General features: G+C 46.3%; 1 protein-coding gene across 2 annotated transcripts in view; it reads right to left on the bottom strand.

The window, feature by feature from the left end:
- The window catches only part of LOC144695590 (guanylate-binding protein 1-like), a 30518-nt gene extending 12614 nt beyond the window's left edge, over positions 1 to 17904 (bottom strand). The window contains exons 1-5 of one of the 2 annotated variants that reach the window (XM_078566483.1): positions 17841 to 17904; positions 16017 to 16209; positions 11150 to 11277; positions 5393 to 5502; positions 3 to 199 (exon numbers count right to left, since the gene is read on the bottom strand). In XM_078566483.1, the coding sequence (XP_078422609.1) occupies positions 3 to 199; positions 5393 to 5502; positions 11150 to 11277; positions 16017 to 16200 (619 nt within the window). In that variant the 5' untranslated portion in view covers positions 16201 to 16209; positions 17841 to 17904. Of the gene's footprint in view, positions 1 to 2; positions 200 to 5392; positions 5503 to 5818; positions 5990 to 11149; positions 11278 to 16016; positions 16210 to 17840 lie in introns of those variants that run through there. The other variant, XM_078566485.1, reaches the window with a different exon arrangement.
- Between the last annotated feature and the right edge of the window lie 212 nt (positions 17905 to 18116).

Here is an 18116-nt window from a genome sequence, read left to right as displayed (position 1 = left end):
ACCTTTTTTGAGTTGAAGCCCATAGTTTAAATAGTCATCTGCCGTGACATCCTGACCATCGATTTTCAGTTCCAGGGTGAAATCCCGCACTGCCCAAACAAAGGCCGGAGAGATCTTCAATAAGTCTAGCTCTTCATCATCATCATCATCTCCTCCATTGGACTTCACCTTGATGAGCTCCGTCAGATTGGAAATAAAACTACATTCTGTTAAGGAAATGACTGACTACAGTCTTTTGCACCAGACAATTACTTTAAAACACTGTAGGTGATGGTTGCCGACAAATAGTTGTTGTTGAAATAACAAGTCGGCTCAGAGATCGGGCGCCTGTTATTCCAAGGGAGCAAATTCCAGAAAGTGGAACAAATCTGATCGGGAGGAACTTGGTGGAGCTTCAGGGGGTGAAAGGTCTGCAGTTGGGAAAGGGAAGATTCAGGTGAACTGACTGAAGAGGAGGTGGAGCCGACAGAGCAGCTGAGAGACAAAGATTGCCACCCCGTGCCCACTTACCTACGCCAAATTGGTTCGGCGCCTGTCTCACCTGACCTTCCGACTTTGGGTGGGCAAGATCCAGGCAGTGCGCCTGTCTCTGAAGTCCAGCATCGCAACCCAGCACCGTTGAATTGAAGGAGGACATGACCTCTTTTTTACAGCACTAGCCGCCAAGGTAAGTGGATAGGATTTGTGTGGGGTGCGTTTTCGGACATCGGGAATGGTTGGTCATTCTGGGGGGGGTGTCATACATCAGGAGGGGGTGGGGGAGTCAGACACTTGGGAGGGGGTGGGGGTTGGACGTTCGGGGCGTTGGGGGGGCTGGGAGATGTCGAACTTCGAGGGGGGGCTGGGGGCATGGGAAATTCGGTGGGGGGTTTCAGACATCGGGAGGGGGTTGAGCTGGTCGGACATCAGGGGAGGCTGGGGGTGTCAAACATCAGGATGAGGTGGAGGGTCGGACATTCTGGGGGTTGAGGGGGGGGGGTCAGGCATGGGGGTTTGGGTGGGGTTGGACTTGGAATGGGTGAGTGTCTAGTTGTGCCTCAGGGGTGGGGGGTAGGGGTTTCGGGTTGGGCCTGTGGGTTGGGGAGCTCGGTGCCTCAGGGGTAGGGGGTGAGAGTCGGGCCCCCAGGGAAGCTTGGGGGCTTGGGTGAGGGGTTCTGTGGGCGGAGTCCCGTGGGGGTTTTGGGGCTGGGGGCATACCATGATGGGGGGTGGTTAGTCAGGGTTGGGGGAAGCCCCTGGGGGGATTGGGGGCTTATGGCGAGTCCTGTGCAGGACTGGGGGCTAGGGAGGGATCAGATATTCAGGAGGGGATGCGGTGGCTGGACATTCGGGAGGGAATGGGGCAGGGTCCAACATTCAAGAGGGGGTTGAGGGGGGTCGGACATTAAGGAGCAGGTGGGGAGTCTGGGTCTTTACAACAGCTACCCTGATGTTAGAAAAGGATTTAATTCTAACTTTTTTTTGGGTAACTATGGTTATTGGGAATCATCCAAGGTTTGCGATTGAAACCGCATTTTCGGATGGTTCCAGGAGTAGGGCAATTGCCCAGAGGAAGTTTGCACTTCTGGGCAACTGCCGTGCAAACCCTTACCAGTGCAGTTCCGAGAGGGATTCCCCAGTGCATCTTTCCTACACCCCCCGCAATCTGATGCTGGGGAGCCCAGAAGTTACAGCCTAACAGGAGAAACTGACCAGACACAAGGTAGAGCTAAAGGGAGATCCAAATACTGAAACATAGAAACAAATCAAGAGGAAAGAAAGGAACCACCATGTCTGTCAACTTAGAGCAACAAAATATACAAACACCAAACACGAAGGAGGAACCTACAAAGATTCCAGATGATCAAAAGGGGTGAACTGCATGATTGTAACCACAAACTACATCATCTATTGGATTATTAAAATTTTAGGGCAAGGAGAAAAAGTGATATGAGAAAAACCCTCTCCATGCAGCAAGTAGTTAGGATCTGGAATGCACTGTCTGGGAGTGTGGGGGAGACAGGATCAATCGAGTGGTTAGGTTCTGGAATGCACTGTCTGAGAGTGTGGTGGAGACAGGGTCAGTCGAGTGGTTAGGATCTGGAATGCACTGTCTGAGAGTGTGGTGGAGACAGGGTCAATCGAGTGGTTAGGATCTAGAATGCACTGTCTGAGAGTGTGGTGGAGACAGGGTCAATCGAGTGATTAGGGTCTGGAATGCACTGTCTGAGAGTGTGGTGAAGACAGGGCCAATCGAGTGGTTAGGATCTGGAACTCACTGTCTGAGAGTGTGGTGGAGACAGGGTCAATCGAGTGGTTAGGGTCTGGAATGCACTGCCTGAGAGTGTGGTGGAGACAGGGTCAATCGAGTGGTTAGGATCTGGAACTCACTGTCCAAGAGTGTGGTGGAGACAGGGTCAATTGAGTGGTCAGGATCTGGAACTCACTGTCTGAGAGTGTGGTGGAGACAGGGTCAATCGAGTAGTTAGGGTCTGGAATGCACTGCCTGAGAGTGTGGTGGAGACAGGGTCAATCAAGAGGTTAGGATCTGGAATGCACTGTCCGAGGGTGTGGTGGAGACAGGATCAATCGATTGGTTAGGATCTGGAATGCACTGTCTGAGTGTGGTGGAGGCAGGGTCAATCGAGTGGTTAGGATCTGGAATGCACTGTCTGAGAGTGTGGTGGAGACAGGGTCAATCGAGTGGTTCGGGTCTGGAATGCACTGTCTGAGAGTGTGGTGGAGACAGGGTCAATCAAGTGGTTAGGGTCTGGAATGCACTGTCTGAGAGTGTGGTGGAGACAGGGTCAATCGAGTGGTTAGGGTCTGGAATGCACTGTCTGAGAGTGTGGTGGAGACAGGGTCAATCGAGTGGATAGGATCTGGAATGCACTGTCTGAGAGTGTGGTGGAGACAGGGCCAATCGGGTGGTTAGGATCTGTAATGCACGTCTGAGAGTGTGGTGGAGACAGGGTCAATCGAGTGGTTAGGATCTGGAACTCACTGTCTGAGAGTGTGGTGGAGACAGGGTCAATCGAGTGGTTCGGGTCTGGAATGCACTGTCTGAGAGTGTGGTGGAGACAGGGTCAATCGAGTGGTTAGGATCTGGAGTCCACTGTCTGAGAGTGTGGTGGAGACAGGGCCAATCGAGTGGTTAGGATCTGTAATGCACGTCTGAGAGTGTGGTCGAGACAGGGTCAATTGAGTGGTTAGGATCTGGAATGCACTGCCTGAGAGTGTGGTGGAGACAGGGTCAATCGAGTGGTTCGGGTCTGGAATGCACTGTCTGAGAGTGTGGTGGAGACAGGGTCAATCGAGTGGTTAGGATCTGGAATGCACTGTCTGAGAGTGTGGTGGAGACAAGGTCAATCGAGTGGTTAGGATCTGGAACTCACTGTCCAAGAGTGTGGTGGAGACAGGGTCAATTGAGTAGTTAGGGTCTGGAATGCACTGCCTGAGAGTGTGGTGGAGACAGGGTCAATCAAGAGGTTAGGATCTGGAATGCACTGTCTGAGAGTGTGGTGGAGACAGGGTCAATCGAGTAGTTAGGGTCTGGAATGCACTGCCTGAGAGTGTGGTGGAGACAGGGTCAATCAAGAGGTTAGGATCTGGAATGCACTGTCCGAGGGTGTGGTGGAGACAGGATCAATTGAGTGGTTAGGATCTGGAATGCACTGTCTGAGTGTGGTGGAGGCAGGGTCAATCGAGTGGTTAGGATCTGGAATGCACTGTCTGAGAGTGTGGTGGAGACAGGGTCAATTGAGTGGTTCGGGTCTGGAATGCACTGTCTGAGAGTGTGGTGGAGACAGGGTCAATCGAGTGGTTAGGGTCTGGAATGCACTGCCTGAGAGTGTGGTGGAGACAGGGTCAATCGAGTGGTTAGGATCTGGAATGCACTGTCTGAGAGTGTGGTGGAGACAGGGCCAATCGAGTGGTTAGGATCTGTAATGCACGTCTGAGAGTGTGGTGGAGACAGGGTCAATCGAGTGGTTAGTATCTGGAACTCACTGTCTGAGAGTGTGGTGGAGACAGGATCAATCGAGTGGTTAGGTTCTGGAATGCACTGTCTGAGAGTGTGGTGGAGACAGGGTCAATCGAGTGGTTAGGGTCTGGAATGCACTGTCTGAGAGTGTGGTGGAGACAGGGTCAATCGAGTGGTTAGGGTCTGGAATGCACTGTCTGAGAGTGTGGTGAAGACAGGGCCAATCTAGTGGTTAGGATCTGGAACTCACTGTCTGAGAGTGTGGTGGAGACAGGGTCAATCGAGTGGTTAGGATCTGGAACTCACTGTCTGAGAGTGTGGTGGAGACAGGGTCAATCGAGTAGTTAGGGTCTGGAATGCACTGCCTGAGAGTGTGGTGGAGACAGGGTCAATCGAGTGGTTAGGATCTGGAGTGCACTGTCTGAGAGTGTGGTGGAGACAGGGCCAATCGAGTGGTTAGGATCTGTAATGCACGTCTGAGAGTGTGGTGGAGACAGGGTCAATCGAGTGGTTAGGATCTGGAATGCACTGCCTGAGAGTGTGGGGGAGACAGGGTCAATAGAGTGGTTAGGATCTGGAATGCACTGCCTGAGAGTGTGGTGGAGACTGGGTCAATCGAGTGGTTAGGATCTGGAATGCACTGTCTGAGAGTGTGGTGGAGACAGGGTCAATCGAGTGGTTCGGGTCTGGAATGCACTGTCTGAGAGTGTGGTGGAGACAGGGTCAATCGAGTGGTTAGGATCTGGAATGCACTGTCTGAGAGTGTGGTGGAGACAAGGTCAATCGAGTGGTTAGGGTCTGGAATGCACTGTCTGAGAGTGTGGTGGAGGCAGGGTCAATTGCCCAGGGTTCAAAAGGCAATTATACTGTTATCTGAAAAGGAAGAATGTGCAGGATTATGTGGAGAAGGTGGGGAGTGGAACTGGGTGATTTGCTCCTTTGGAGAACCACGAATGGCCTCCTTCAGTGCTGTAGCAGTTGTGTGAAGTAGCATACTTCTCATTCACAAATCCAACTTCCAAATGCCCCAAGGTCAGGACACTCTTTGACATTTACTGTAAATTACGAGGTTGACATTTCCCTTTAACTTTTGCCATCGATTGTTGTCATGCAGTTATAGGCACAAGCCACTAGCTGGCCCAAATTTATTAAGTCTCTCTCCTAACTCCATCACTGGGGAGGAATGTTACTGACCTGATCCACAGGGAGTCGGTCAGTCCGAAAGTTGAGGAGTAACCCACAGTTCAGATTGCCTCCCACACTGTGGAGCTTTAAGCTTTGCCTTTCCCACTCATCTTCTTATCTTGTTTCTCCCTTAAATGCATTGACACTTTTTATCTCTACCGCTCCACATGTTAGTGAGTTTCTCATTCTCGCCACTTTCTGAATGATGACGTTTCTCCTGAAAGTTAGAACAAGATAAAAAGATACTGGAGTTTCTCCACCGCATACTGGTCAATGGTTCCCATGCTGTTGTACACAAACGTGCTGCTCAGGAGCACGGCCAGAGAGAAGATCCAGCAGTCGTTCTTCTGATCACCCTGTTGGACACGAACATAATGAGAAACACACCATTCATCTCACTGTCAATAACATGAAGAACTGTACAAACAGGAATGAAAAACATGCATTTCTATAGCACCTTTCACAACCTCAGGGTGTCCCAAACGCACCTTACAGCTAAATGTAGTCACTGTTGTAATGTGGGAAACATGGTGGCTAAATTGTGCACAGCAAGATCTCACAGGCAGCAATGTTGGAGATGACTAGATAATCTGCATTATTGATATTGGTTAAGGGAGAAATTTTGGCCTAGGTCACCAGGGAAATAGTGGCCACAGGATCCTTTAAGTCTACCTGAGAGGGCAGGTGCAGCCTCAGTTTAAGATCGCATCCGAAAGATAGCATGTGCGACAGTGCAGCACTCCCTCAGTACGGCACTGGAGTGTCAGCCTGGATTACTGTTGGTTCCTTGTCATTAGTTTAGTTGGACTCATGGATCCGGGTAGCATGCTTGCTTCGGGATGCTCGAGCTGGTATCATAGACAGAGCAGGTCAGTAGACAGTTCTTATGTAGAACACATTCTATTTACTTACAAAGGAACTCAGCAGCTACACTTGTGTGCCTGTCTCCACATTACAGATTCTTACTCTAGGCTACTAACTACAGACTACAGACTACTGAGGTAGCCCGCGCTACTCTGTCATTGGATAATAAGATCATGCGATCTTCTATTATAACATTCTCCTTAAAGGTATATTACACATTAGATTACCACATTCCTTCCCCTTTACTCAGAAATACATTTTACAATTACAATTACAATTACAATTCTTCTCAAAATATCAAATTATCTACACAGATAAGTAATTTACAAATTCAGTCTTTCTGGGGCTTTTCTTATGCGTATAGAACTCCTCAGCTCTACAGCTTCAGATGTTCTGTCAGGAACTTCCTTTCTTGGTGTTGTCCGAACATCAGGTTCTTTGGTGGGCACCTGCAAATCTGTTTCCTCAATTCTTGCAGATACAGCCGATCCTTCAAACACATCTGTACTTAGTTGAGTTCTTTTTATAGGAGACGTTGACACAGTCATAAACATTGGAGGAATCATTTCCTGATACTTTGTTTCTCTCCTCCTTATATGACTCGGTCTTCTACTTTCACATGGTAAGAAAGAGGTCCAGTCTCTGCACATATTTCACCTGATAACTACGTAGGTCCTTCACCAAATGTTTCACATATAACACCTCTCCTACGGTGAACTTTCTGTCAGGACAATGCCAATCATGTACAATTTTCTGACTTCCCTGGCTCCTTTCCAACTAAATTTGGCGTTACTAAGCTCAATCTCATTCTGAGATGGCGATTCATTGACAATTCTGCAAGTGTGGCACCTGCTGTCGTATGAGGGGTGGTTCTAAAGTGGAAAAGGAAATGTGCTAACTTGGTCACTCTGGAGTCTCCAGTTAATTTCTTCATATCAGTTTTGAATATTTGAGCTGCTCGCTCAGCCAGTCCATTCAAAGGAGGGTGGTATGGTGAAGTTTTTACATGAGTGATACCGTTGAGGCTGATAAACCATTGAAACTCAGAACTCGTAAATGCCGTGCCGTTATCTGGTACGACCACTTCTGGTAGTCCGTTGATGGCGAAACTTTGGCATGGCTTGGCTATTGTAGCCAAAGATGTTGGTGACTTTACCTCATATCTGTCCATCCATTTTGAGTGAGCATCAACAATAAGGAGAAACATTGTTCCCATATAAGGTCCCATATAGTCAATATGCAATTGCACCCATGGCCTTCCTGGCCACTACCATAGGTGTAACGGAGCTGTTGGAGGTAACTTTTGCACTTGCTGACACTGCATGCAACTTTTCATTAAACTCCCGATTTCTCCATCCATCCCAAGCCACCATAGATAGCTGTGTGCTATGGTCTTCATTCGGGAAATACCTGGATGTGCACTCTGCAATTCAGTTAACAAAGGCTTTTGCCCTTTTGGAGAAACAATCACTCGAGCCCCCCACAATAAGATATCATCCTGGCTGGTTATCTCATATCTTCTGTGAAAATACCGTTTCATTTTGTCAGATTCCTGTTCTTGTGACCAACCGTGAAGACCTTGTTCTCAAACTTTGGATAAGGTTGGGTCTCGACTTGTCCGGTCTCTAATCTGTCACATACCGGTGATGAATCCAAGAAAATCAATAATAAAACAAGTTCTTGAGCAGCTGGAACATCCTCATCATTTTCTTTAAAGGCAAATGACTAAGTGCACCAGTGTTTGCAATCCTGAGCCTGTGGATGAAAGTGTACTCATACACTGCCAGGATCAATGCCCATCTCTGTATTCTTGCTGAGTCTATGGGTGGTATAGCCTTGTCCTTGCTGAACAATCCTAGCAAAGGCTTTGTGGTCCAAAACAATAGTAAAATGACGACCGCGTACACACTGGTGACATTTCTTGACACCAAAGATGATTCTCAAGCCTTCTTTTTCTATCTATGAGTCTCCCTTTTCCATTGTGTTGAGTGTTCTTGATACTTATCCAATAGGCCTTTCTGAGCCATCATCCATTCGATGGGAGAGTACTGCTCCCACTCCATAAGGAGATGTCTCACATGTCAAAACTAACTCGTTTCTTTGGTCAAAATGTACTCATAGGGTGGATGAGTGTAACAGTTGTCTCACCTTTGTGAAAGCGTCTTTCTGTGGTGTTTGCCAAGACTAACAATGGTTTTTCTTGAGTAGGTAATACAGCGATGCCAGTTCTGTCGACAAATTAGGCAAAAAGCGTCCATAGTAATTGATCATCCCCAGGTATGAGCTCAAAGGGGTGTTCCTTGGCGCTGGGGTCTCTCTAACGGCTCTCACTTTTTCTTCAGCCAGGCTAGGCCCTGTGAATCTACCCTGTGACCTAAATAGGTTACCTCTTTCGCTTGGAAGGTGCATTTTTGTTTCTTTAAGCACACTCCCACCTGTGAAAAACGCTTCAAAACTGTCCGAGTTTGCCAAATGCTCCTTTTCGGTGAGTCCTGTCACTAGAACGTCATCTAAATAATCTACAACATGAGACAGTCCCTGCAGTAAACTTTCCATTGTTCTCTGGAATATGGCACATGCAGACATTACACCAAAAGGCAAATGGGTGTATTGGTACAACCCTGTGTGTGTACTGATTGTGACAAACTTCTGGGAGGCCTTCTCTAATTCCAATTGTTGATAAGCATGGCTCATATCAAGCATCGTGTAGGCGGTTCCACCTGCCAGCTTAGCAAACAGGTTCTTCAATTTTTGGTATAGGATGTCTGTCCAACTTCGTCACTTTATTGACAGTCAATTTGTAGTCTCCACAAATTCTAACACTTTTGTCAGACTTAAGTATGGGGACTACTGGTGCTGCCCATTCCGAGAACTGCACACGTTGTAATATTCCAAGTTTCCCAAATCTATCCAATTCGGCATCTACCTTTTCCCACATAGCATAAGACATTGGTCTTGCCTTCATAAATCGGAGGGGGTAGAGTATGGAACAACATGAATGTTTGCTTGTAGCCCATGGATCTTCCTGAGTTCATCTTGGAAAACTGAGGTGTATTTTTATAAGAGCTCAGGTAGCCACTGGCTCCCAGTTGGAAGGTCTTAGCCCAATCCAATTTAATTTCTTTCAGCCAGTTTCATCCAAGGAGGTTTGGCCCCTCTCCTGCTACCACCATCAAGGGTAATTTTACTGATTGACTTCCGTACTGCACAGTAACCCTGTTTTTGCCTTTAATCTTGGTGTCTTCTCCTGCGTAAGTTTTCAATTTGACATCTATTTCTTTCAAATTTAATTTACATTCCCCATGATTCAGCTATTTGAAGGTATACTCATCTATCACCATAGTGGAAGCTGCTGTATCCACCTCCATTCTGATAGCTCTATCATTCACCCTCACTGTTACATAGATTGGTTCTGTTCTTCCTACCTTTAAATTATGCAATGAATAAATATCTGAATCCGTTACTTTAGGCTCTCCTATGTTATGAATCTCATGGGGTTTTTTCTTTTGATTGAAAGTCTGCCTGATTCTATCCTCACAATGTCTCAAGAGGTGTCCGTTTCGATTACAGTAAACACATTCAATTTTTTTTAACCTTCCATTCAGTACAAGGTTATCTGCTTCCACCTGTTAACATTATTCCATGTTTTTGCTGCTCAGTCATTTCTTTTTATTTGTCTGAAAGCTGTGGCTGTTTCCTGCTTCTCGTCAGAGCTGTGCAATTTCACGCCCTTTTTAGCAGGGGTTCCCCACCCAACGTGGAGGACCGAGATAGATAGGTTCTTGATTGGTAAGGGGATCAAAGGTTACAGGGAGAAGGCGGGAGAATGGGGTTGAGAAACTTATCAGCCATGATTGAATGGCAGAGCAGACTCGATGGGCCGAATGGCCTAATTTCTGCTCCTATGTCTTATGGTCTTACGGCGCCATTTTGCGCTTCCTGTATGGCTTTAGAGTTCCTCACTGTGCTTTCCATGGCCAGTAATATTTCCAGGTGCCTTCCGAAATCCAAACTTGTTTCAGAGAGTAATCTCTTCTGAATCGAATCTTTATTTACACCGCACACCAAACGCTCTCTAAGCATTTCATTTATAGATGTACCAGACTCACAATACCCTGTTAACTGTTTCAGACTTGCCACATAATAAGCATCTGTCTCCCATGGGGCTCTCGTTCTTGAATTAAAATTGAACAGTTGCATCAGTACCGAGGGTTTGGGCTGGTAATGATTCTTCACAAGGTTCACTAAATCATCAAAACTTTTCCAATCCGGGGCACGGGGTGCCATTAAACTTTGGATCAATCCATAAACCTTACTCCCACACGCAGATAAGAGAATCGCGAGCCTCTCCTCCTCCCCTACAATGTCATTAACTTGGAAAAAGAACGTGAGGCGTTCAACGTAATGAAACCAATTGTCCACCATTGGGTCAAAAGGATCAACTCTTCCAAACTGCGGCATACTTTGAGGGGACTGTGTCGACGATTAGGACAGAAAATCTATTTACAATTATCGTGTGAGGTACGGCCCGATTTCGGTTCACTCGATTTCCTTCCTCACTTTTTCTTGCTTTTTTTTCTCATCTTTCCTTGTTTTTTTCTTGCTTTCTCACCTTGTCGCCAGTTTGTTGGACCCTTGTCACGAGTTCAGTTAGACTGATGGATCCAGGTTACACGCTTGTTTCGGGATGAGCAAGTTGGTACCATAGACAGAGCAGATCAGTAGACAATTCTTATGTAGCACACATTCTATTTCTTTACAAAGGAACTCAGCAGCTACACTTGTGTGCTTTCAACTCAAACCCTGTCTCTACATTACAGAATCTTACTCTAGACTACTAACTCCAGGCTACAGACCACTGAGGTAGCCCACGCTACTCTGTCATTGGATAATAAGATCATGCGATCTTCTATTATAACATTCTTCTTAAAGGTATAATACACATCAGATTACCACAATTATATCCTTGAGCACCTTTACATTACAATGCATGCAGGCACATATCACAACAAAAAGAGTGTTACTCACTGAGCCAAGACTGACACCTGTGTCAGGTGGATGTGTAGATATAGTTACCTCATCACCTCACTTAGTTCACCAGTTAAAAGCTTTTGAATGGAAATGATGAAATCTCCTTACTTTCTCAATATCACCCAGATCTTCTGTATCCAGGAGCACCAAGCAGTGATTGTGCTTCTTAGGATGAGGCATACACCACATCCAGATCCCTTTGGTGTGGGATTGGACAGTAGATCCGAGAGAGAAACCTGGTACCACAATTACAATCACAAAGATTAATTGACAGGTTGGGAGATTCTCAACCATTTAGAATGAATGGTCCTGTACAGTGTCACTAACTACAAACTACCTGTCTCACTTGCTGCCAACATTTATTTTTCTCCACATCGGAAAATGAATGTCATGTTAAACCAGACTCAGCCACCTCACACATCATAGGAACAGGAGAAGGCCATTCAGCCCATCGAGCCTGCTCTGCTATTTTAACAGATCATGGCTGATCATCTACCTCAACATCACTTCCCCTCACTATCTCCATATCCCTCGATGTCATTAGTATCCAGAAATCTATGGGTTTCTGTCTTGAACATACTCAATGACTGAGCTTCCACAATCCTCTGGGATAAAGAATTCCAAAGATTCACCATCCTCTGAGTGAAGAAATTCCTCCTCATCTCAGTCCTAAATGGCCTGCCCCTTATTCTGAGATGATGTCCCCTGGTTTTAGACTCACCAGCCAGGGGAAACTTCTTATTTACATCCACCCTGTCACGTCCTGTAAGAATTTTGTACATTTCAATGAGGTCACCTCTCATTCTTGGAAACTCTAGGGAATACAGACCCCAATCTCTCCTCATAAAATAATCCTGCCATCCCAGGGATTAATCTGGTGAAACCCCTTGCACTCCCTCTATGGCAAGTATATCCCTCCTTAGATAAAGGGACCAAAACTGTACACAACACTCCAGGTGAGGTCTCACCAAGGCTCTATACAACTGCAGCTTCTTTACTCCTAAATTTATTTATCATCACAGCACACCACAGAAGCAGGGTGGGTTGGGGTGGGGGTGGGGGGGTTGGGGGTGGGGGCTGGGGGGTGGGTAGAGGGGGGCGTAATGGCAGGGGCATGGGAAGGAGAAAGTGTTAAAGGGACCGTGGTGTTCATGAAAAAGAGTTGTTATTGAACCAGATTTGCAAACACACCGTGTGGTGAGGTGAATGGTTTCATTAGTCCTACTGTGATGTGACAATGATAAGAGAGAGATTCTCTCCTATATTGGCTAGCAACTTTTTCATGGATGCATCATTAGTGTTGGATTCGTTAATGTATTTGGGTTAAACTCCTCTATGCATTATGGGAACTTCATGGCCAGCTTTTGCTGCGGCCAGTTACTGCCCCATCCGTTTAGGCTTGATCATTAGTAAAGTAATGGAAGGGGTCATCAACAGAGCTATCAAGCGACACTTGCTTAGCAATAATCTGTTCACTGGGTTCCACCAGGGCCACTCAGCTCCTGACCTCATTACAGCCTTGGTTCAAACATGAACAAAAGAGCTGAACTCCCGAGGTGAGGTGAGGGTGACTGTCCTTGACATCAAGGCAGCATTTGACTGAGTGTGGCATCAAGGAGCCCTAGCAAAACTGGACTCAATGGGAATCAGGGAAAAACTCTCCGCTGGTTGGATTCATACCGAGCACAAAGGAAGATGGTTGTGGTTTTGGAGGTCAGTCATCTCAGCTCCAGGACATCACTGCAGGAGTTCCTCAGGATGGTGTCCTCGGCCCAACCATCTTCAGCTGCTTCGTTGATGACCTTCCTTCCATCATAAGGTCAGAAGTGGGGATGTTCGCTGATGATTGCACAATGTTCAACACCATTCGCGACTCCCCAGATACTAAAGCAGTCCATTTCCAAATGAAGCAAGACATGGACAATATCCAAGTTTGGGCTGAAACGTGGCAAGTAACATTTGCGCCGCTCAAGTGTCAGGCAATGACCATCTCCAACAAGAAAGAATCCAACCATCGCCCCTTGATGTTTAATGGCATTACCATCACTGAATCCCCCACTATCAACATCCTGGGGGTTACCATTGGCCAGAAACTGAACTGGACTAGCCATATAAATACTGTGGCTACAAGAGCAGGTCAGAGGCTAGGAATCATGCAACGAGTAACTCACCTCCTGACTCCCCAAAGCCTGTCCACCATCTACAAGGCACAAGCCAGGAGTGTGATGGAATACTCCCCACTTGCCTGGATGAGTGCAGCTCCCACAGCACTCAGGGAGCTTGACACCATCCAGGACAAAGCAGCCCACTTGATTGGCACCACTTCCACAAACATTCACTCCCTCCACCACCAACGCACAGTAGCAGCAGTGTGCACCATCTACAAGATGTACTGCAGGAATTCACCAAGCCTCCTTCGACTGCACCTTCCAAACCCACGACCACTACCACCTAGACAGTCAAGGGCAGCAGATAGATGGGAACACCTCCAAGTCACTCACCATTTCAAGAAGGCAGCTCACCACCATCTTCTCAAGGGCAACTAGGGATGAGCAATAAATGTTGGCCCAGCCGGCAACGCCCACATCCCATGAATGAATAAAAAACCATGTTTAGAAGAGGGAGGAGTGATTTGATTGAAGCATACAAGATCCTGAAAAGCCTTGACAAGGTGAACGTGGAAAGGATGTATCATATTGTGGATAAGTCCAGGACTAGGAGGCATTGTTTTAAATTTAGGGATTGCCCTTTTAGGACAGAGATGAGGAGAATTTTTTTTCTCTCAGAGGGTTGTGCGACTTTGGAACTCTCTGCCTCAGAAGGCAGTGGAGGCGGGGTCATTGAATATTTTTAAGGCAGAGGCAGACAGATTCTTGTTAGGCAAGGGAATCAAAAGTTATCAGAGGTAGATGGGAATGTGGAACTTCAGTCATGATCTTATTGAATGGTGGAGCAGGCTTGAGGGGCCGAATGGTCTACTTCTGCTCCTATTTCGTATTGAACTCACAGGACAGGAGGAAAGGTGAGTTGACATGGAGGTTAAAACCATCGAGGGTGAGAAGTCACTCAGTGCAGAGGCTGAGGGGGGAAAGCAGTGATGATGATCTCAGTAGGAATCTTGGTACTTTTTTTTATTCGTTCATGGGATATGGGCATCACTGGCTAGACCAGCATTAATTGCCCGTCCCTAATTACCCTTGTTCAGGGGCATTTTAAGAGTCAACCACACTGCTGTGGGTCAGATCAGACCAGGTAAGGACAGCAGATTTAGTGAACCAGATGGGATTATACAACAATCAGCAATGGTTTCGTAGTCATCATCAGACTTTGAATTGCAGATTTTCATTGAATTCAAATTCCTCCATCGAACTCCAGTACCTCGTCAATGTAGCTGTTTCTTAACTACTGAGTAGATTCGAAACCGGATTCCCAGAGCATTACCCTGGGTCTCTGGAGTACCACTATGCCACCACCTGCACTCTTGTAGAGATCCAGGGCATTGAAGAAGAGGCTAGAGAGGTGTAACAAGCTGAGCTCCTCAAAAGCAGAGGATGCAAGAGGAGCAGAGGAAGAAACCACAGAGACAATTCATTATGGGGATGTGAGAATCGCTGGCAAGTCTGGCATTTATTGCGCCTCAGCGGTTGGCTAGGCCACTTCAGAGGGTAGCTAAGAAGCAGCTACATTGGCGAGGTACTGGAGTCATGTGGACATCAGATAGTGTAAGGGCAGAAGAGTTCCTGAAGGACATTGCTGATCCAATTGGGATTTTACGATAATCTGACAGCCGGAGATTGTCCAGTGAAATCAGAGGGTCAAGTAGAAATGGAGGAGCAGAGACGGCCGAGGTTTGATCAAGGAGTCCTCTGGAGGTGCCTCAGGTTAATATTGTGCTCCAGTGGATTTGGCATATTGACAGAGAGCTAAGGCCTGAGGACCAAGAGCAGTGAACACCAGGAAACCGTTGCAGGATGAAAAGTAAATCACCGGGATCAGTGCAAAAAATCCCAGCAGTTCCACCTCTATTATCCAGAATTCTAACTACATTTAAGATACAGGCAACATTTGGTGGAAATGAGGCCCACAAATGCTGAAATATCAGCTTCCAAGTGGGAATCAATTACATTCAGGGAAACATCACCTTGAATCCCACAAAATCTATCCATTCGTTGATTTTTTTAAAAATGTATTCTTTCATGGGATGTGGGCATCACTGGCAAGGCCAGCATTTGTTGCCCATCCCTAATTGCCCTTGAACTGAGTGACTTGCTCAGCCACTTCAGAATCAACCACATTGCTGTGGGGATGGAGTCACATGTAGGCCAGACCAGGTAAGGACGGCAGATTTCCTTCCCTAAAGGACATTAGTGAACCAGATGGGTTTTTACAACAATCGACAATAGTTTCATGGTCACCATTACTGAGGCTCGTTTTCAATTCCAGATTTAAGTAATTGAATTTAAATTCTACCAGATGCTGTGGTGGCATTCAAACCCACACCCCCAGAGCATTAGCCTGGGCTGCTGGATTACTAGTCTACTAATATGTAGACCACTTCACCACATCTTCGGCTGGAGCAGCCATGACCTTTACACTGTGGCAAGGTGAAACTCCAGAACCCCCACTCCTCCCCCATCAACACTGCCAGCAGGATCAGATTGCCCAGTCAAACTGCAAATGGCTCCCCCCATCACAATCACAGGGATCATAGCAAACGAGAGATGTCATACTGTTACAATTCTGGTGATAGAATGGGAACTGAAGAATTTTTGGATGCTGTAACCATACGTGATTGGTCAACAGCCTCACCACATGCCTAGGGGATCAATTTTGCCCATCAAGACTGAAGTGGAAGATCCCATGTTTATCTAGTATCCATTGAGCAGTTCACTAACTCACTGTACCCTCTCCCTCACAACAGTCGCCTCTCAGATTGTCACCAAAAGCTCATCGAGTAACAGGCCATGAATCTCACCGTCAGTCTTTCCTGCCAATCTGTTCATCAAGTAGGACTTCCCAGTCCTGTAAAATCCCACGACAGATACAACCACCACCGTCTCATTAATATTGGAGAGAAGTTGCAGGGCTTCCTCATTGATCACCAGTTTCCCCTTCTGGGTGTTTTCAATCAGACACTGCATGTAGGTGTCAGAATTCATTTTAACAACCTGAAATAATAAAAATGCTGCAGTTACTTGGCGCTCTTCATCGAACATATCGACCGATAAAGAAGTTTCTAAAAAGCTGCCCTAATTGTTCTCACCTCCAAGACAGTGTCACACTGACACAAATCAGAACAGGAAGATCCCAGTTTCAATCCCCACTCAGTACTGAGACAGCTAGTCTCAACCAAAGCAGCGATGGGGGCTTGGCTTATTCTCCAGGCTGTGTTTAAACAGATTCAATGTCCAATTCACACAGCCTAAGGCTTCATTAGCTCCAGTGCTCTGCTTGCTGATCTCTCAAACTCTACCCAATATATTCTGTGCCTAATCTAAAGATAAGCAGCTTACATTGTTCCCACACACAAAGTCTTAGCTCCCTACAGATCCTCTGTCCACGGCAAACCTTCAGCACACTTTGGGAGGAAGAGGTAATGAAATTAGCCAGGGTCCTTACTCTTGACAAAAACAAAAATACCTGGAAAAACTCAGCAAGTCTGGCAGCATCTGCGGAGAGGAACACAGTTAACGTTTCGAGTCCGAATGACCCTTCAACAGAACTAAGTAAAAATAGAAGAGAGGTGAAATATAAGCTGGTTTAAGGGGGGGCTGGGACAAGTAGAGCTGGATAGAGGGCCAGCGATAGGTGGAGATAACCAAAAGATGTCACAGACAAAAGGACAAAGAGGTGTTGAAGGTGGTGATATTATCTAAGGAATGTGCTAATTAAGGGTAGAAAGCAGGACAAGCAAGGTACAGATAGAAACAAAAAGCTAAAAGCTACTGCGGATGCTGGAAATCCAAAACAAAAACAGAATTACCTGGAAAAACTCAGCAGGTCTGGCAGCATCGGTGGAGAAGAAATCAGTTAACCTTTCGAGTCTTCATGACCCTTCGGCAGAACAGCCCTAGTGGGGGTGGGGTGGGGTGAAGGAATCGAAAAAGGCTAAAAGGTAGACATAAAACAATGGATGGAAATACATTTAAAAATAATGGAAATAGGTGGGAAAAGAAAAATCTATATAAATTATTGGAAAAAAACAAAAAGGAGGGGGAAGAAACGGAAAGGGCGTGGGGATGGAGGAGAGAGTTCATGACTCGAAACGTTAACTGTGCTCCCTTTCACAGATGCTGCCAGACCTGCTGAGTTTTTCCAGGTACTTTTGTTTTTGTTTTTGATTTCCAGCATCTGCAGTTTTTTGCTTTTATCTTAGTAAACAAGATGAGCTTTTGCAACAATCCACAATGATTTCATTTTACTGAGACTAATTTTATATTCCAGATTTGAAATTCCACTAGTTGCTGTGGTGGGATTTGGGCCCACGCCCTACAGGGTATTCACCCAGGATGCTTGATTACTAGGCCAATGGTGTTAACACTGCACCACCATCCCCCCACTGCTCCAGCTGCCTACATGTTAAAATGACTTCACTGGCTGTAAAAGCCCTTTTGACTGTGTATAAAAAAAGCTATAGAAATAGTTAATTATTTTTCTGTAAAGTGGGAGCAATTTATAATCCAGTTAGTAAAACTAATTTTCATTGTTTCAGCCCATGCCCAGTCTTGGTGCATGAAGGTAAACAGCACCAACAACTGAAACATTCTCGATCACCCCTTTTATTAAATTCACACATTACCTGCCTGCTGGAGCTGAAAAGAGAAGTTGCTTTCAATCCGACTACCACCGAGGAACTGTCTGCTGTTCCCGATAGGCTGAGTGGGAAGAAGTATTAAATGTACTCAAAATGAAAGTGAAAGGAGTTTTCATTAACCGACTATAAATTGCCCTGTTAGTCATTCTGTACAAACTGCAAAACAAATACCAGGTTTGCATGTCATCAGCACAGTGCAATTCGGGAGGGGCAGCTCGGGCCAGTTCCCAGAAGGAAAAATCCGACGAACTTGGAAATGAC

Source organism: Cetorhinus maximus, chromosome 21 (assembly GCF_964194155.1).
Source record: "Cetorhinus maximus chromosome 21, sCetMax3.hap1.1, whole genome shotgun sequence".
Lineage (NCBI taxonomy): Eukaryota > Metazoa > Chordata > Chondrichthyes > Lamniformes > Cetorhinidae > Cetorhinus > Cetorhinus maximus.
The sequence above is the reverse complement of the archived record's forward strand: the minus strand, read 5'-3'. Positions and strand labels throughout refer to the sequence as shown.